At 40.0% G+C, this 21458-nt stretch overlaps 1 protein-coding gene across 1 annotated transcript; it reads right to left on the bottom strand.

Moving 5' to 3' along the window:
* Positions 1-269: 269 nt before the first annotated feature.
* On the bottom strand, positions 270-19242 carry LOC306739935 (ceramide transfer protein-like; the record flags this gene model as incomplete). The annotated part of the gene is made up of 18 exons (XM_079222025.1): positions 270-1905; positions 3138-3273; positions 4218-4347; positions 4614-4742; positions 4848-4918; positions 5004-5136; positions 5423-5518; positions 6226-6303; positions 6560-6652; positions 6859-6945; positions 7117-7209; positions 9467-9624; positions 9773-9856; positions 10840-10978; positions 11235-11342; positions 16325-16441; positions 18805-18939; positions 19153-19242. 17 exons carry the CDS (start codon positions 19240-19242, stop codon positions 3146-3148), a joined length of 1869 nt encoding a protein of 622 aa, XP_079078151.1. The 3' UTR covers positions 270-1905; positions 3138-3145.
* Positions 19243-21458: the final 2216 nt, after the last annotated feature.

The following is a 21458-nucleotide window of genomic DNA, read 5'->3' on the forward strand; positions in this document are numbered from 1 at the left end:
CTCCTATAAATAAACTGCTAAAATTTCAGTGTCTACTGTTCAGCTACTTTAGCTTCTCCCCCAGCATGGTTCTCTCTGGCTTCCTGCCAGTCCAAAGACATGCAGTTTAGGTACATTGAGTACTCCAAATTTCCGGTCGGTGTGAATGGTTATCTGTCTGTATGTATCAACCTGGCCACGGTGAACCCTGAACCCCGCGGCCCCTGAATTGGATAAGCGGTTGATGGATGAATACATAAATGCATAGAGCAGTGCCACTAAAACAGTACTTGTTGTATAACAATTTTAATTTACAGAACATTGTCATTTAGTGCAAATAATAACACTTCTGATGTACAACTTAGAAATATACAAAGTCTGTAGATTACTGACAAAATATCAAAATTAAAAACACTGGAGGCATTCTTAAGCTGACATTGCTCATAGTTTTAGCTCTTGTAATCATCAGAAAAACAATTATCCAGATCCTTTCTAACCTGACCCCTTGGACCAAAGATCTGATGGTGAATTTTCCACCATGCAGATCTACTGATTGCAAAACTCCCAACCTATGATGGCATCAACCATTGATGCAAATTTACATCTTGAGGTAAGATGATGTGAAATGCTGACCCTTCCCTCTTCCCAACTTCATTTTAGTAAAGATAAATGCACATCTGGTGGCTGTACAATAAAGATATCCAGGAATTTTAGTATTCGTCCTGGTGTCTTAAGGCTTTCTTGGGGTAGTTTATCAGTCAAAGGGCAGGAAGCCACTGTACTGTAGTGTGGCATGTGAAATGTAATGTTAGAATATGACTAAGAGTCTTGGGTATAGATGATATCCTATCCATCATTTTACAATTTTACCTTATCCTTACATTAGCAGTGGGACTAATTTACAAACCTTTCATTTATTCTGCCTCAAAGTGGTGAAAAAACAATTATGGGATACAACATGTATCCACTCGTCTCTCAATGAAAGAGAGGAATCTGTACCTTGGACACTATGGCTGGCCATCTGCAATGATCTGTCAGAAAACGTGTTACGCAGAGATTACATGCAGATACTCACTTAAAATAGGCCGCAACTTAGCATCTATAGACGGCAGTCAACTCCATTGTTGACATACAATTTTTGATTATCACTATCACCCGTGTCTAAAATATTGCCCAACATGACTTTAGACTTAGCGAATGCTCTTTAGATCCTACTCCAGGTGTCCACATCCTTACTGTCACCAAATTCAAGCATTTAACAGTCAATTCACATTTCTCACATTGGTAAACTAACTGAAAACATATTCGGTTTTCTCTGTACAATACATTGTGTCCCTGGTGCTCCCCGAAGGCTACTTTATAACAATCTAGAAATATAAAGATTTCAAAGCTTTAGGCTCTGGCCCCCCATCACACGGCAAAGAGCCATCACTAGACAGACAGGAGAAGGCACAAAAAAAAGAGTTAATGTACCACACCTGATCAATGCTTTTCCTGTCCATGTCGACTTTCTTCTCTCATAGTAGTAACTTTAGCAGCAGCAAAACAAGTAGCTGTAATACTAGTGATTAAAGCGAACCCAGAAAAGTCAAAAAGTATGTAATCATAAGAAATTTACAAAACAATTTACAAAACAAAGCAAATAATTGGTAACAATTCAAAAAACACTTAAATTTACATACAAATGTACCAATGACCAACAAATGGTGTTCAGCCATGTTAATGTGGCTGGGATGTCAACTACTGATTGATTAAAGCTGTAAAACCAGTCTCTTCTACAAGCAGGTGTCCTGTGGGACGTCCTGAATGATATAGTGTCCTGAATGTAGTAGTTGGACAAGACATTCTAATTGACAGGTGAAGGAGTCTTGGAGTCATTGAGAGACGATTCAACGATGCAGTCTCTCCAGTGGGCCCTTTGCAAGCCTGAAACAAAAAAGGAGATTAAACATCTACAGCAGGGGTATTCAACTAATGTTCAACAAGGTCCAGTTTGAGAAAATGTCCTCATGCAAAGGTCCGGAACATCACAGTAATGTCTAACTTGCGCTATGATTTAGTCCCATATGTATTGAAGTAGCCAGCAGTTGTTTCAACATCTGTATGAAGTGAACTGACTGTCAAATCAAATAAAGAAAGAACAAAATAATATCTCAACAATATTTATTATCGTTTTTAAAATGTAACTAGATAAATTACAAACACTCTAATAATAAATACATATTATTCTCTCATTTCAATAAGGGCTGTATTTTAAAATGGAAAAAAAACATTACTAAACGGTTTTGAAAAATGTTTATCTTAAAATAAAGTACTCATTTTACAAAAATAAAAATTTGACTTAATTGTCTTTGCCCTGTAGCTTTAAATCCAGTTAATTTAGGTGTCTATGTCAACCAAAAAGCCATGACATTATATTATTTTCTTATAAAATCTGTGCAGGTATATCTGTTATTGAAACAACTTGTTCCAGCTCTATTCTCTCTGTTGACATTATTGTGGGACAGTGAATGGATGCGTTAGGATTCTGATCATATTGGCTCTTAGATTCTGTTCCTTCATTTTGGATGCGAGTCGATACGTTTGCTCAAAAGAGGTGTGCTTTGTCTCGCAGCAAAGCTTCACATTGCGCTTTTAATAATAGTCTGAACACATGAGACATACGAGTTTTGAACTGCCTTTGGGAAGAATGAACATAGAAGAGTCTGGTTAAAGTTCTCATTTTGGAAAACGCCATGTGAAATAACTTCTCTCACTCGCGGACTGTTCGGCCTCTCGTCCAGTCTCTCCTGTCTCACACTCAAGCCGCGACGCTTATCCAAATACGTATATTTGATTGGCCGAGTAGCATCACGTGATGTCATTTACAGGCATGTAATTGTCAGTGTGTTTACTGGACCGCTGAACGAGTGCCGTAAAGGCTGAAAAAGCTGCGCCGGTTAAAATATAGGCGCTCTGTCAACTTTGAATAATTCTCAATTATCGATCGATCATAAGTCCAGATACAACCGCGCCTGTTAGTGATCTACAGTATATCCCAGAAATGAACAAAACTGAATTAGATTCTGTACATCGGCCTCTCTGATTCTACTGATCAGTTTAGCTCTTCTAGTCAGTGCTCTTCTAGTTATAAAAGAAGATGTTTGGGTTACACTTACCTTTGTGTTCAGAAGAGGATGGGCTTTCCAGCAGTTTTCTCCTGGACGTAGGAGGTGAAGCGTTTGAGGAACTTTGGATACTCTCTCTTGGCCACGGCTCTGAGGACTGAGGCTGGAGCCCAACCTCCTGGGTTTACTGCAGCCACATAGAGGGAAATGGTCAGGAAACTGTATACGTTCTAACTTATGACAAAACTAGTCATAAGTAGTCATAACCTCACAGTGTAAGAGTGTGCACATGGGTGAAGGTTGCCTTCAGGGCTTTCTGCCAGAAAAGGTTTATTTGAACCCAAACCATGGTCTTTTATTAAACCTGACATAGTAAGTTTGTTACCTAGACCTAAGGGGATTTGCCCTGAAGGCACACTTCTCCCATGTGCTAACAGCGTACATATTCAGTACATAATCAGAGGTCTAGGGTGCCCTCTAGTGGTATTATATTTTTTCCCATGACCTGCCCAGAGTCTCTATTGCGGTGCTGCTTTATTGTCACAAAAAACTTACAGGAAGTCAGGGTAAGTGCAGGTCTGGACTGACATTTCAAAGACACAAGCACACAGTCTAACGATGTGAGGTCATTCAGAATTATTTGAGAAAAACGATGTAATACAAACAATCCCAAATCAGCTGTATCATAGTCAGCGTCATTCATGAAAAAATATTTAGAGAGAAAGAGATTTCTACAATGGTTCCATATACACTAGATAGACTCAATCCACCCGTATGTGACTTGCAGCTATTTCTTGATGGTGAAAACAGCCGCTCACATCTCAGTAAGTCAACAAAAGCATACATCCGGCACATTCTACAAGTGACAACTCAAGTAAACATTCAAACCATATTTATTTAGGCTGTTGTGACAGTTGAGCTCTTGAGGACTTTTCAACTGCTGGTCTTAGGCTATCATCAACAGACACAGTCAGTTTTACCAGTTTACAAATGCATTAGTATGAATATCAGATCTTGTGTTAAGTGATACCATTAATGCTTTCTTTCATTTCTCCTCTGGAGTTTAGATAATTCGGTGGCTTTTGCTTCTATTAGCATAGACTATCTGTAGATAAGAATTATGGTACTTACCATTGGCAACGTAGGTGATCTTACAAAGGATGTTGTCTCTGCTGATTTCTTTATCACCCTCTGGTGGGCTGACCAAGGTTTGGCAGATCATAGCAACATCGATTTTGGCACGAACGCACCGGTTTGTGGGCTGGAAGTAAAATAAAATGTAAATGAAAACACATACAAGCTCCCACAAATCACATCAGCTAATTTGACTGCAGTTAATGGGTCTAAAACTATTCTTTCTACCAATTATACATGAAGGAAAGCCCCTATGACAATGTCTTGTTTGACACTATATTTTACATTATATGCTGAAATGAATCAAAAATATTGTGTATCTACTATTGGATGCCTGATTCACCAAACTCACTCTATTGCATGATAGTGACAGGTGTAATGTAGTAATCTTACAAGGGCATTGTCGTGGTCCACAGAGAAGTTGCAGACCAGCCATGTGTCGGGATCATTTTCATTTGTTGCCAAGATCTTCCTGATGGCTGACAGATAGAGCACATCTCTCTGAGAGGCAGGCCACACTCTCTGAAACACAACCAGATGCATTCAGTTGGCAATCAAATAGACGGCAGAGTATTACTGATCAACCGCGTTTCAGCAACATCTACAACCACTTAGAAGTGAATTCACCTTGTGCGTCTGGTAAACAATGACAGCATTATCAGAGACCGTTTCCACAACGTTGAAATTTTCAATGGTGGCTGAGGAAGGGAGAGTTCAGTCAGGTCACGACGTCAAAACAGAGCAAGTCAAATATGATGGTGACTTCTGAAGTAGTGGACTTACTTTCCCAGTCCATTCGGACAGCCGTGTCCCAGAAGTAGTGGCAGACCTCGTGTCCTGTCACCCCCTTCACAGAATGCGTAGCTTTGAGAGGATCCAGCACAATACCGTTTTCCTCTACTTCCCTCCTGTACACCTGTTTCACAAATGGAAAGACATATTATCACTATGAACCTATTCTCAACCTCACTATAAAACATATCTTGAAGGATCCTCTTGATTTACCGACTGATAACGTAAGCTGTTTTTTCCTTCATATAGTACTGATAACTTATTTTACAGATTTAATGGATTATTTTTTACATTGTGGCATGAATTAATTTAAATATTTGTGTCGCTCTTCCCCCTCCAGCTGATCAATTAATTATCAGCTAGGATTCAAGGGAAATGCTTCATAACAAGCTTCTCTCCTCTGCACTCACCTTCATCTCTCCTTCTTCTATTACAAGCTGCCAGTTGGCATCTCCGCCTACATCCTGAAGAGAGTAGGTCATATGATTCTGCACCATCTCCTCCACCTATAAGATGGACAGGTGATGATTAAATTAATATGTTGGTAAGTGTTTTACTGTTCTTTACCTCTGTATCTGAGGACATGCTTTGAAACAGGACACAGTTTGGGGAGAAGGAGAATGCATTGTATTAGGGCTGCTTCACTCAAGTTTAATGTTAATGTCTTGAGCAATTAACACTCCGAGCTCCAGTGCAGGCATTATATTTTAGGTTTTGACAACATTGTCAGGGGCAAACAGTAAAATTATGCCCCTTTCAGAGTCTTAGAAACTCTTTAAACAAATACATTAACCACTGAACTGTAAGCAAATAGATACACAGCACTTGATCCTCCTTGGGCGTGTTATCCAACATCCTAACAATGCATTAGTTTACAGTCAGTCTGGATTCATGCCTGCTGATGCTGTGGAAGCCAGAGTGATAGGAAAGGAGGAGGTGGAAATGAAGAGCTTTCACTAGTTTCCATGCAGCATGACATCAACGTTTTTCTTATTAGTGGCGAGACGACTGTTCTGTGATGGAGACAACCTGTCAGTCCCTCCAAGAATATCAATTTTGTCCAGTTGTTTTTTGTTATGGTCTTAGTGCATCATAAAATACTTTAAAGACTTTGGTACACAGGAAATGTTCGTGAAATCGTGAGACTTGTTAGTAGACATTCTCATGCATCCCCCTGTAGACACAGGTGCTCGCTGTTGACCAAATACAGTACCTTAGCGCTGAATCTGTGAATGTCATCTGAAGCACTGACTAGCTCAACAGAAGACAAGGAAGAAGAATGGCTATGGGGCTGTGCAGCAATGAGGAAGCATGAAAGAGAAATGAATAAGAAACAAAATAGAAAGAGGCACCGTGCAGCAGTCCAAAGGATGTAATAACATCCTGATTAAGTAGTATTTCATATTACAGGTCACACTGGTTGGACTAAGCTTCAGACAGAAAGGATGAGACACTGCAAACCGTAGCACCCACTAGTTATGTATTAGAACTAAAGCAGAACGGTAATAAGATGTACATTAAAGAGAAATAGGACATTTGTTGAGCACCTTGGTGGCAAATCGGTGTGTACCGATGGTGGAGTAGGCGTCTCCCGGAGGAACTGGAGTTAGTCGTGGTATCCTGACCTTCTCTGATTGGCACTGAGGGACAGAGAGAAGGAAAAGGGGAGGAGAGTGACGATAAAGAAGATACGACAGAGAAAGGCCACATGTGTAATGTGTGTAACTGTGCTTCAGTTTATTTGCTTTGTTTAAAAGAGAGATAGATGAAGAAGGGAGGGTTAAGCAGATCTTCAATGTGTTTTCCAAACTAAATGTCTAATTGTTTTATACATCTTCCATCAGACCTGCTCCTCTATCTTGTCCTGTCTGTCCAGGGCAGCTTCTACCGCATCGAAGAACTCATCCTCATTGATCAGACTGTTGGGCCCCTCCTGTGAAAAACAAACGTTGTCAGCAATATAAGAACCCTGTGACGACAGCTGTGAAAAATGTGCAGAAAGATAAGAATGCACATGGTAAGAGACATGGGACAAAGTCGAGAACATCTTTCAATGTGTGTCTAGCAGTTTCGAATCCATTCATCACATCCAATTTCGTCTTGCCTCGTAGTCTGGGCCTCCGTAGTGTGACTTTTTCTTCAGTTCATTCATAGCAGACTTGTAAGCATCTTCTACCCGCCTCCTCTTCTCTAGCTCCTGAACAGAGAGAGAGCAGTGTAGTAGAAATGATTAGTCGACTAACACTCATACGATTTTGTCGACTAATCAATATGTTTATTTAATAGACAGATCGGTGTAAAAAAAAAAAAAAAAAAAAAAAAAAAAAGTCATAAAGAGTCATTCAGTATGAAAAAGCACAAAAAATCATTCTTAGTCGACTTGGTCCAAATGACAGATTAGTTGATAATTTATTCCAGTTGTTAGTGCAACTGAACTAAACAATAAATAACCGGGACGCATGTAAATAGAAACGCCAATTAAAACATGTGAAAGAGATCAGTTGATCCTCTAATTTAGACAACAGTTATAGTAAAAAAACATCTCACCCGCAGTGACAATGCTTCTTTTATCAGATCTCAGTTGATAAAGAGTTGCGAAAAAAGGGGAAGAAAAGAGAGGTCTGCCGCTCACAACCAATCTGGCAAACTCACCACATCATTCAGCCGTGTGTGCTCTCAAACAGGTTTTACATAATGTCTCATTCCCTGCCAGATGAATCAACACACTTCACCCAAGTGAACTAGAAACAACAGGCCACTGCTATGCAATGAAGAACTGAAAAGATTGGAATATCCGTTTTCTCACCATCTATTGAAACATAGCAAATCAGCCTATGTATTTGGTCTCTCTGTGATAGCAAGTTCATCAAAATACAATATAATGTACTATGTACACTAAAACCACTCTGCCCAAGAAACTGTTCATATTCTAGACAGTGTATCCACACTGCAATAAGAGATAGCAATTAAACACAACTCATTATTATTAAAAGTATAATGAAAACAGAAGCGCTCTCTCAAAGGTAAACTGGAGGTGATCCAGCAGCACGTAGACACCAGACAGACAGAGACCTACTTTAAAGAAGAGGCTGCAAGTCTGTAGAGGTATCCATCTCTGTTTCTGGTATTTGAGCTGCTCTGTCCTCCTTTGTAGCGCAGGCTTCCACAAACTGCACCATGAATACTTAGCAGTCATTTTTTTACTCCTCTCTCTGTACGAGTGAGCAGGCGTGTCTTGTTCCTTTGAGAGTGTATTATGAACTATTTCTATTTCCCTACTCCACATCGGCAGCTAAACTTCACACATTTAACCAAACGCAGATAAGATTGAGGTAGTGTCACCCGAGCAGTCCAACTAACTGAAAGCACTTCCCTGCTTTTGTAGGTTTCAGGGTTGGGCAGCATGTATTCACACACAGAAAACTGGTTTGACAACATCAGCTGAGCCGGATGTAAGTATGAGGTTCTCCAGAAAGCATACCTCTACAGACACTGCTGGCTCTCTAGATGAAACAAAAAACAATTAATGGAAGAGTGTTATGAGAACTTCAACCACAACCAAAAATAACACGATCAAATAAAAAAAGGATTAAAGCTCATTATGGGCAACAGGCACATTTGTGCTTCTGGTAAGCAAGTCTGACTATTTTGAAATCTATATTTTCATTGAGTTAAAACGATTAATGTTACAATTGATTTAGCTGGTTTTCAGTAACTACCTGTAAACGCGCTGTATCCAATTTAAAAAATAAGAGTTTGCAGTATGCTGAACTGTGTAATTTGAGGACACTTTAACAGTTTTCCCACAGTTATTGTATGCTGACTAAGCACTCTTTTTTTCTTAAACATCATATTGCTTTACAATTGTAAGTTGAACTGGGAGCTTAATCGTGAAATATCTTGCTAAAGGCACCATCCGTTAAAGCAGCTTAACATTTCCCACAAAAGATTATTGATAGAGCATTTAAACACAAACAGCTCTACAAATGAACTTAAACACATATCCCTATCAAAGCTTCTATAACCAAGAAAGATATATAACAAAGACTAATATTAGCAGATCTGAACTACATCCGAGGGAATAGAGGCTCGTCTAACCTGTTCATTCATATTTCTATGTATTAAATACAGCTAACGGATTATATATATATAAATCAATATCAGAGCCAACTCCATTAAATCACCTTCTAGTCTTTCCAAAACCAACTACTGTGCATTTGTATTGTAACTTGTTTCCTCAACTTCACCATGAATAGTTGACTGTTCTAACTTTCTACAACCATTGTTAGACATTTGGCCAGCAGATAACAATAGCTCCTCAGTATACGTCACTGTCCCACAGCAGTGACTGATGACTCACCTACTCAGGAAAATGTGCATTAGTCATACTACAGTCACTACACGTAGTGATTAACATGAATGTCACAGAGCGTGTTAAGAGTGAAAGACTGCACCTTGTCCACTCTTTTTTGCCAGCTGTCTTCTCGTTTGACCATCAGTTCGATACAATGGGACAAGGTAGAGAGGATGCCTGCTGTGGTGGCCTTGAAGGTGATGGCCTCACCCTTGAAGTCTATTCCATTCATACCTTTGGGACTGGCAGGGGAAAACACTGGCACAGACAAAAACAAAGAAATAACGGAGTGTGACAGCTGCCTTGTGACTTGATTAGCTTTTCACATTAAAGTGAATCAGTCATTTCAAATCCACACATTTCACAGATATTCTCAAATAAAGCAATGATCTGAAAGTAAACTCACATTTCTCTTTGCTGCCATTGTTGTTGTAATTATGTTCACCATCGGGTCTTGCAGTTGTAGGAAAGTCTTCTTCGTCCTCCTCTACTACAGGTAAGAAAGCAACGTTTAAGATGCATCGTCTGTCTGTCCAGTTAACCAAACTATAACATTTCATAAATACCTCAACCTAGACTTACATATAGATGATTAAGTATAGTTAAATATTGTGAAGTTACTACTCCTTCTTAATTGTACAATTGTTGAAGGAGCAATAGGACATTTCTAGCAAAAGCTCAATTAAACTACATGTTTTATTAACCTGCACAAGAAAATAGGTTCAATATGAAAGTGACTTTGAAAGCTACAGAAAGCCTCTGACTCAGATTAAACAACCCACAGAGTGCCCTGTAAGTGTATTGATTTTTGTTTCCTTTCTCAATGAGTTTTACCAACCACTCTCCTTCAACTTTCAACTTGCATGAGCCAAGTAGAGCTCCATCTAGGAAATATTTCCATGCACAGTAAACATCAAAATTCCTTTTTGCCATGACCACACTGCTCTAAACATCCGTCTTTCTTTAGGTAAAACTATACTATAGCTCCATAAACACTGGCTGCCGACCAAACAGCTGACTACACATTTAAGTGTAGTCAGCTACACTTAAATTTACAGGAGGGACTTTGTTCAAATAATCTTGATTCTAGTCACATAATCTTATGTAAAAAAGTAACAGTAACTTTCACAGTTTAAAATGTCCCTAGAATGTTTTTGTGCCATTGACTAATCATGCAAACTAATTTCAGATACCCCAAATTGCATTTTAGTAATCCAAACATGGTACAATTTCCTGCAAAAATATATATGATCAACTGGGTTTTATATGTTTTTCCACATCATATATTTTCTCCTAGCTTTATATTTTGGTTATCCTGTCAGTAAACTGCCCATTGGTGTGGAAGTATATCAATATAAAAGAAAAGGGAGAGGAAAAATGTCACCCAAAATTATTAATCATTCACTACATGTTTACAAAAGAGGCAAATGTGCATGTATGCCAACTAAATAGTGTATTTAGGCCACAGATTACCTCTGTCCCTCTGAAATTCATCTTTGGAGACAACATCAGCACAGGAGTCAAAGTATTTCTGCAGGGTGTCCACTTGTCTGCACAGAATGTCCCGGAAGGTTTCCATTTCTGATAGTTTCTCACGCAACCTGTGCCCTTTCTGAGCAGAGAGAAAGAGAAGTAAAGAGGCATAGTTCTCTTGTTTTAACCACAAGGCAAGATCATCATGAAAAAACATTTGATAACTGAGAAAAGAAATAACAACAGATATCGTGGCTTGGCTTTAGGTATTTTCAGAAGGGGATTTAATAAATATCGCTAAAGTTTAAATGTGTATTGATGAAAATACAGTAGCAAGGGACTGAGAATTTGACATGATCCGAAAGTGCCAAACATCTTCAGACTCATGCTTTTACCTTGAAGGAGGATGTGGATGTGGCAGACAAGGCACTGGCTGCTGAGGTAAGGGACAACATGGAGCCATGACGTCGCAGACTGGTTTCTGAACCATAACCAGACTCAGCCTGAAATCCAGAGGCAGGGATTGAAAAAAAGTGAGAGTATGATATGGATGATAAGAAAGAAGAAGGAAAACAGAGGGAACAGAAGATCAGTATGTGCACAAAACACATTAAACAATCGGCAAATTAATTAAAAAACGTCTGCTTCTAATAAAAGAACAAGACAGAGACCGAGAAAGGGGGAGATCAATTCTAGTAGTCACACTAGGGAAGGAGGGAGTGGCAGTGACTGCATTCCTTCCATTAATCAGCCAATTTATGACTGGGCAATCTCTGACTGCAAACTCAGCAAAGTGTCAGAATGTTATTATACATAGTGCACACACACCCAGCCAATCCAAACAAAGACAAATGTATTGTTTAAACCACATGCAGCTGTTAACTATTATCCACTACATTAGAGCGAGACAGCCAATTCATGACCCAATATTAGTCCCATACAAAAATGCATACATTTCCTCAATTGGTAGAGACAGTACTGAGGAGCGTGTGCAACGAGCCAAAGTCTGAAATTCTTTTATGTATGAGTCAGGATCTTTACATGCTTGTGGTATTTTTTTTTATGAGCCTACATTTATATTGTCTGAGGTTTAGTCATGGCCTTTGTGTGCACTTTCCTCTTGATTATTAAATTAATAAAAAGACTGTGCGCTATTCCTGTTTACTAATAGGCATGCAGAGGTATTTCTTGACAATAGTGAGCAAACTAGAGAGAGAGAGAGCACCCTATATTCCTCTGCTAGAGGAGCTTTTATATTAACATGTATAACATAGCGACAGACCGAGAGATGTTACACTGAATATTGGTGAACAGACAGAGAGAGAAAGGCAGACTGTTCAGGACCAAGCCAACAGATAATAAAGTAAATATTTGCTGTTAAAGGGTATGTTTACATTATTACAATCCCGTAATTGCTGTGATATTAACAGTAATAATAATAATTGTAATCCTACTAGATATTTCTTTGATCCAGCACCCATCCTACCAGTCACTGGATGTGTCTTTGTTATTGCTCATAAATTTAACCATTTACATAATTCAAACTAATCACATCAGATACAACTACAACTACAACACAACCACACACACACACACACACACACACACACACACACACACACACACACACACACACACACACACTAATATAACGAGAAAAACTCTGGCCCTAAAATTAACCCGACCCAGTCTAAAAATACAACATTATTAAAGATGATTATTAAAGACGCTATGGTACAATTAAAAACGGTCTGTAGTGCTGCTCAACCTGGTGAATCATTATTGTGTAAAGAAAGACTGGCCATGTGTGTAGATATTTGCAACACACTGAAAGTCTTAAGTCAAAGTGTTCAACATACTGGTTTCTGTCAGGCTGGACTGGTCACATTGTGTCATTGGGAACTAAAAAAAAAGTAAAGCAGTAAAGTTACTAATAATTAGCAGAGCTGCATTCCAGGATTTATTTCTCAAAATGGAAGTCAATAAGTATTGACATTTTGACTTGTGCCTGCAATGCAATAGAGATATCTTTGTCTTAATTCACTTCTACAATAGTCTGATTGAAACTATCTCATCCTCAGTATTACTGTAATCTGTGTCCTGCTATTACATAGTAAATCCTTAAAACAAACAGAGCCTGCATTTATATCGCGAGAATAAATTAACATCGGACTAAAAGTTGTCCTTTCAACAATCTGACCAATCTGTGACAACTCCAGAGACATGTGCACCTGCTAAGCTGCACGTCAGCCACGCAAATCAAACACCCACCCAATCACATCACAAGAAATGGTATTTTGTACCCACGGCTTTGTGACGGTAATGAGATGAGTGTACCGTAACTGTGATCATAGCAACCACTGAGTACTTCTGCACATCTGCGCTTACTGCTGTTTGCTAAATTACCTGACATTAAAAAAGCTGGTAACCCAACACATAGCCATGCAGCATTAGCTCAATTTCTAAAAATAAAAGTAGTGACTGATATCTTTCAATGACTGACATGCAATTTACTCGCATACTAACTAAAGACTTCAGGGATGAGTGACAGTAAGCAAGCCATGCCGACATGCTATAAGCCCACCATTTGACCATTCCAACACCCAAAGCAGAGCAGGACACTGCTGCAGTCCCGACGGCTTGCTGGCCCCAACATGGCCCAGACGCTCCCTCAACACTCCCACTGTTCTGACAATTCAGAGGCTTAAATCCAGTATTCCGGTTTCTCTCGACACACCTCACTGAGGAATAAAGGGGAAGAGGAGGAGGTGGGGAGGAAAAGCCATACGGGCTCAGCTTAGCTTATCATGAAAAAAAGCAGCTGTAGGAGTGGGAGAGGAAAAAGTAATTTTCTCCGTAGCAGTCAGAGGAGTGGCAGACACCCGCAGCTCCATGAAGCAGAAAAGACAGACTGAGCCAAAAGGACGAGTCTTGAAAATCGTCAGCAGAGCGAAGCAGGTCTTCCGCAGGAACACGCATGGACTCAAAGACACACACGGACATGCTCTCCACTCTTGCTGCGTACACATATCAACAGACCACACGCCAGGATATGTGAAACCTTTTCATTATGTCCATCTTTATGTCCAGCATCCATCACTGAGCAAACAAACATGACTGTGTGTGTTTGCATGTAAGAGACGCGAGAGAGGGATACAAAATAAAGGCTGCATGCATATATGTATTAGAGAGAGAGAGACGAGGGTTATGCAGAGCTGGCTGTGTGATAAACCACCAAAGTACCAAATGGGTGGGTGAGTGAAGCAGCTTCTTGTGCATTATGAGAGAAAGAGAGAGAGTGGGAGTCAGGTAAGAACATTTGTCTGGATCCTCTGCAGAATTTCCATCTACCTGACTCTTATTTCATCTTTTCTGATTTATTGATACATCATGGTGAAGTCTGATCTCGGTCAATACTCTTCAGACTGTGCCAACAACCAGCCTGAAGAAGTGGTGGAACAAGTACAAATAAATACAGGCCCCCCCTCCCCTCCATATCACCCCTCTGAATCTGACAGAATGGAACAGTCTTCCCAGTGTCCCTCTTGATTTTTGTTGCTGTGAGAACAGGCGATAAAAAAAATGCATTATTCATCACGAGCTGCACTTAACGCCCCTACACTCAGCACAACTTTTTCCACCACCAACACAAACACACCCACACATAAAAACACAAAGCTGTAAATTTTATAATATGGATATGCTTATACAAGTGGCTTAAACAACACACTCAAAAGCTTAATAATTAACTCTTCGACCCATGTTAAAGCGCAATTATATTATAGTTATTAGATACTGACATAAACTAAGCTTGAGTTTATAAAAATTGCTTTACTGGTAGATACCAACATGAAGCTAAATGCTTAATAGTTCAGACAGGAAGGGTTATATTTAATCACTAGTAGGAAAAAACATGGATGAGAATTTGAAAACAAGATCTTTGAAACAGATGCAACAAAAAGGGCTTAGTGTCTGTAAGTGTGCTCTACGTTTTTCATTGGTCAAATTTGGAGCATTGGGAATACATATTTTCAGAACAAGATGTTAGTATGTTCAAACAAAGTCACAGAAAAATTAGTTCATCCAAAAGGTAGGCTACACGATTCCCTTTCAGGGGAATCACTTGGTACAACACATACAGTAAGATATATCTATACTATACGTGTTGTACCTCGTTCATCTCCTTCAGGGAAGAGAAGTTATAGACCGAACATTTTGTTTCATGCCGTCTTAACACAGACTAAAACCAGAAAATGGTTGCAATGGTGAACACTGAATGCAACTTCTTATTTGTCCAGTTTGGAGCAGTGCAGACACACTCACCTATAACAATGCTGCAGGTAGAGCTGCATTAAACTGACTGAGGTTACTGTAGGTCACAATCCAGACATAACCCTGAAATACTCGCACAGCGTCGTTAATGGACTGGAAACCAGCAGTCACTCACACTCAATTGCCAACACCCAGTAGCACTAACAATACCGTCCACAGCACCATTTTAGTGGAGAAGCTGGCTTGATGAGAATTCACAGGATACTGATACATTTTTTTTTAAGGGTGGTACATTTATGGTGGTTTCTTAACTACAGTGTTTTTATGTGGCAAATGCACTGGTAATATCACACACACACACACACACACACACACACACACACACACACACACACGTTGATATACTGTCTGTAGAGTAGAACACTCTATAAGCAACACAATGAAAACAACAAAGCTAAACAAAATAATAATTAGTTTATTTTTAGAGCACACTAGTATCATAATCATAGTATCAGCTAGTTTTGAACAGATCACAGCATTATGTGAATTGATCAAATTCAAAGAGGGCTTCTCTCTTATGACGACATATCTAGTGTGCTTTAAACACCTTAAGTTTATGGTAACTTGATGTCATTGCAGAGTGAGCAGCTGCCTGGTATTTGATAACAGGGGATACCCCCACCACTACACCTCACTCCACAGATTCTTCACATTCCCAGGGTGAAGGGCTGTTTGTGTGTGTGTGTGTGTGTCCGTCCGAAGCCCTGTGCTACCACACCCAGCTCACTGAACAAAACAGATAACTCCCTGTCTGTTCTGAAATAAAAAACCTGACATCAAATTGAATGTCAGGTTTAAATACTTGAAAAAAAGTGAATAACACAATGTTTTTTGCAGATGATTTGCTAAGCCAAAACATTATTTAGTAATCATTACTGCCTAAGAAACTGACTAAATGGAATAAGACATTTGTTCTTATTCTTTACAAATACCAACATGTTTCTTTGACATTCTTAAGAACAACAGGGACTGGATTCAGGCAAACTGGCTGTAGTATGAATTATTAGATGAGGATAATGCAGCGGACTTGCTTACAGGGAGGCAAAATTCCCATAAATAACTGTATCACATGACAAACAAATCAAGGTGTGAAAGGAAGCTAGCGAGAAAGATCCCAAAAATCTATAAAGAAAGAGAAACCCATTCCACTCACCTTGTGCAGCTCAATTGACTCAATCCACTGGAGTCTGTGCTCAGGATCTTCAGCTCTGAGGTACCAAACACTGTCATTCACACTGATGTCAAAACGACACTCGTCAAACTCATGAGGCTGTAAAGAGAGAGGAGAGGGCTCATGAATGGTTATTAGGCAGAGCATGGGTCATGTCAGAAAACACTATCATCAACACCAAATATCGATATATTTCAATACCAAAATACAAAAACGTAAATGCTACCTTTTCCCCTAGTTCAATAAAATGACAGACGAATTAGAGCAAAAAAAAACACTATAATGCTTGTACAGTTTGTTTATGACACTGGCTGACTAGTGATGACACATTCTAGACACACATGGATTCCATCAGTCACAGAAAAGCCTCTGTCACACAATAAATGGGAATTTTAATTAGGAACTGGTGTCTTATGTCTGCCAGCGCAACCCTACACGACCGCAGCAGAACTGTGCAAAAACAGATAGTCTTTCAGCATGCCTCTGCATGAACCTGGGTCATCATAACTTTTACTGCTACTATTAGGTCAAATCTTTCAACTGTTTCACTCCCTCATCCTACACTGCACCGCACCCGCCTCGAACTACAGACCGCCTTAGGCACCCAAACACGTGCACAAAAGAATTCCTGTTTCCTCTGAGATTGGAATTTGACCACTGCCCTCAGCTGAGGAGATATCTGCTCTAATTAAGAACTAAGAGAGTCGACTTGACTCTCCTTCCCGTATTTCTAATTCGTAGGACCAAGACTACAGCCCCTCTGTCAGCTGACATAACCTCATGTTGTCCAAGTTTAATTAGATTTGCTGAATGTTCATGCTCATGTGCTGGTTTAATCGAACAGCAACAACATGTACTCTGAACACGGCCTGCATTACTTTATGCAACATTGTCTTTACACTTTAACACTAAGTCACAGAAAACGTCAGAGCAAAAATGTTTCCCTTAGAGACAGGTGTAAAGTGAAATGCCCTCCAGTTTCTACATTTCACTAAAAGGAGGGTTGTGCAATTGCAAGCTCAAGTGCATTCAGCCTGGATGCCATTCCTGGTTAGAAAAATACAGTCTATCTTACTGTGCTGTATCAGACACAGCCCATAAACCTCTGCTTTACAACCCCGTTTATACCTCTGCCTTGAACAATCGCCTTCCTCTTGCATACGCACTGCTGAATGTCCCTGCTGTTCCCCCTGTATAGGACTGTGGCATCTTCAGTGTCCCAAAGGGGACATCTAAGACTCAAGATTTGTCTTCTATCAGCTGCCTTTAAGATGGTCTGTGTGCAAACATGCTTGTAAATAAATACAATTAATATATGCGTTTACTCTGTACAACAACATGTAACTGGCAGGAAAACACCAATGTATTGACAAGAGGTTGAACTGTTTTATGTTTAGGCATTTTCAGACAGTAACATTTCCTGCACATTTTGATTCTGTATGAGGACAGTCTGGTGTGTCTGCAGCTACACAGTGTGTAACAGACTGATATTAGGCAAGAGAAGCAGAGGCTTGTTTCTGCATTCCTGAGTGTTCATACCACAGTCTCCATAGGCAGCACTGGCTTTATTTAGGAAGAAGGGAAAGGCAGTAAGAGGTGAATGTGTGGGTCACACTACCCTAATTATAAGTGATCATGTGTAATTAAATTGTGTACACTCTTAGTTAGCCGTCTATAAACACAATTACAAATCACTATGAATGTCTTGTGGAGTTCCATTCAGGTCTGTACAAACAGAATAATTGGCATAATGCTCACTCAAGTGAGTAGCGGAAACTAACTGTAACCTTTCATGTTGTGGTTATAATCCTATTGCACAAATCACAGTAAAAAACATTTGTTTAGGCCTCTGTACTTGGTGGCGGTATGCTCAGAGAGACCAGTGAATATTTAACCAGGGTGTGATATGTCTACCGTACCAGGACCGTACAGGTCTGATATCTACAATATGTGGTCAACGGTTACATTTGAACCATCGGGAACACCAATTTCAAGTATAGCCGGTGTTATAACTGCCATGGTGGATGACATGATTTATTTAAACAATTTACACAATTTTGCAGGATTAATACATGATCTATCTATCTATCCATCCATCTAGCTATCTATGACATCTCAAATGACTGCTGGAGCAAGAATCTGCTAAACTACAGGTCCCTACCAATGTGATCTTAATAGCAGCCTACGTACTAGTTAATGTTTACCTTTCTATCTTTGAGGAACATGGATCGAAGGAATTAAAGTTCAACTCCATGCTAATGACAGGAACAGACGGGATCAAAACATTGAGACATTCAAGAGAGGCAACCCGACTCCAAAAGCACTGTTGCAGAAAATGAGGCCATTCACGGCCCCCCATCTTATGAGGTCGTATTCCCTGACTTGTTGGACAGGTGCTAAGCTCATTCTGCTTTCTATCTGTGCAAAAGACAGTAGCAGTATATACCATGGCATGTACTTACTGTGATAACAGCCTTGCTGAGGCACAGGGACCCCCTGCAGCCGTATTCCCGCTCATCCTTTGATTTGTAGTAGCTCAAAGTGTTGTTTTTCAACACGACCCATCGGTCCTGCCATCCGTGGATGTAATTTGTCCACTGTAAACATGCAGGAGTTAAGTTACAAGACAAACAGCAAGCGGAACTATGCAGTCAATAGATGTGGAGGATGTGTGGACAGGGATTAATTCAACGGTTGCAGCTCACTAGTAATGTTCCCCATGCTTTCAGACTGGTTGTGTGTGATTAAGATAACTGGACTATAAGTTATTTTGTAGCATTTAACATTCAAATTGGTTCACCTAACGTTACCTTGCTTAAAACGCCACCGAGCTCCACATGCTGCCCGGATTCCGGATCCACATCCTCATCCGAACCGGACGATGAACTCTTCTCGGACATTTAAATCCCAAAAGAAAACGTGAACTTGATCGTAATGAGAGAACCACGTCCCTGGACGTTTACGTGAGTTGCGGGTTAGTTTTAAATTCAAACGCGTCACAGCCAAACCTGCTGACAGCTTCTTTAGAGTAGGCTTAACGACAGTTAAATACCGTTATCTAGGCAATAACCGAGTGCATCAAACATCACATGAACGGCGTAACTTCGGTCGGTGGACAGACTTGTCCCTCGCAGGCTTGTTTTGTTGCAAGCCGCTCTGGAGATGACAGCTGTGCCTCAACTTCTCCGTTTTGCGGGCTTTGTTTTGAAACTGACTAAGAATATAAATGTGACTAGCTAGTTAGCGTTAGCTGTCAAACGACGCGACTAGCTTAGCTTACGTTAACTGAACTAGCACGTTGTGGCTGCTCTCGCTAGCTTCCTTAGCTGGAGTCGATAAGCTCCTAAAAAGAGTGATCGATAAGGAAGAGCTCCGTGTGAACGCAGTGCCTCAACTTCAAGCTACAATTGACGAGCAACGGTCTGTGTCGCTGCTGTAGTTCCGCAGTTCAGTTAGCAATAGCGGAGGACTGACTAGCTGGTTGGGGGAGGAGCTGCAGCCACGCTTTACTGTGTACCTTACAGAGTGGGGTCAAGTTAGAGGGTGGCACCGGAAGCGGAACACATTCACTTTCAAATTAAAAGCATGTTTTTGTCATAGGGATTGCAGTGCAACATAAACCGTGCCAAAATAAATTGGACTGTGGGGGCAATATTATTTTCATTGATGATGGATCCCTCCAATAGACTGTACATTCCTCCGTGAATACACTATGACATGAAACGTGGAACTGCACGCTAGTTTAAGGGGTTTACTTAAAAAAACGGAAATACAAGTTTTATTTTGGCGAACTTAGAATGTCCCATATATTTTCTTGTCATTTGATGGGTTGTAAGGGAATTGATCAGCAAGAAAACTTTTGGGATATGTTTCGTATACTGATTTTGGCGGCGGATATGTCAAACTATGCCTGAGGCTACTCGAACAGTACTTTATACTTTGCTTGACCTCTCCCCAGTGGGCCTTGATTTTCAAATCAGAAAACTCAATTTAAAAACACGAAAATGAATTTCAGACATAAAGTCTAAAAGGAAACTTCATCTGGTCCATGAGGGAAAAACAACCCATTATCATTATCTTCAGCTTGAAAGGAAAGCACATGATGGAACCTGTATTATTATTTTTTTTAAATAACATCTGTAACATAAATTGTACTATGTGATATCAATGTGACTCTTTCCAGACCATATCGAAGAATATGTGGAGCCATTTTATGTTAACGTAGTAGTAAAGGGGGAAATCGTAAAGGTTATCATGCAGTCTGTGGTTCTCAAAGTGCAATGTGATCTCCTTACTGAATTAATTTATTTAGACTAAGTCCCGCCCATTCCGGTGATGACGCGTGTACGCGGAAGTTCCGCCAAAACAGTCGTCGTTTTCAAAACATGTCCAGGCATCAACATAGGACGGCTGAGCGCTTTTGATTCAGTGTGATATTTTTGAGTGAAAAGGTTGGTATCCGAATTACTGTTGATATTCTGAATTAGCTAGAAAAGGCACACACACATAATGGGATATATAGCTACGATATCTTAAAGGTCTATCAACTAACTTTAGAACAGAGTTGAGGTCATTGTATATTGGAACATACTGCCAAACAAACCCGACTGTTTCCTTATTAAGGATCCATTCATCAGGATGGAGAATGGGATGGCATCCACCAAAGGAGAGAGCTTCCTCTCCAGGATGGCCCTCAATGACAACAAGGCTGGTATGGAGGGTCTTGACAGGGATAAGATCAACAAAATCATCATGGAGTCATCCAAGGTATACTAACAACTCAAATATATTTGTTTTGATAGTGCTGTATGGCATACCAAGAATCTCCCATACATAGGAATCTGAACAAAGATAGTGGATGTGTGAGAAAGGACAAGGCTCTACAGTGTGCTGTGGACAATGGGATGATGTGAGGTCCAGTTTTACTGGCTGTGTCCAGCCTTGTGTGAAAGTCCCATATCCCCTCTGTAATCACATACACTCCAAAGATAGATATTGCTGCTAGCTCTTTATGATAGATGCGCTACAGAATCTGTAACTCTTGATTGTCCTTGTCGTTTCCCGGCAGGGATCGAGGTTTTATGAGAGTGAGCTGAAGAAAGAGGAGCAGGTGAAC

This window comes from Taurulus bubalis (genome assembly GCF_910589615.1).
Source record: "Taurulus bubalis genome assembly, chromosome: 8".
NCBI lineage: Eukaryota > Metazoa > Chordata > Actinopteri > Perciformes > Cottidae > Taurulus > Taurulus bubalis.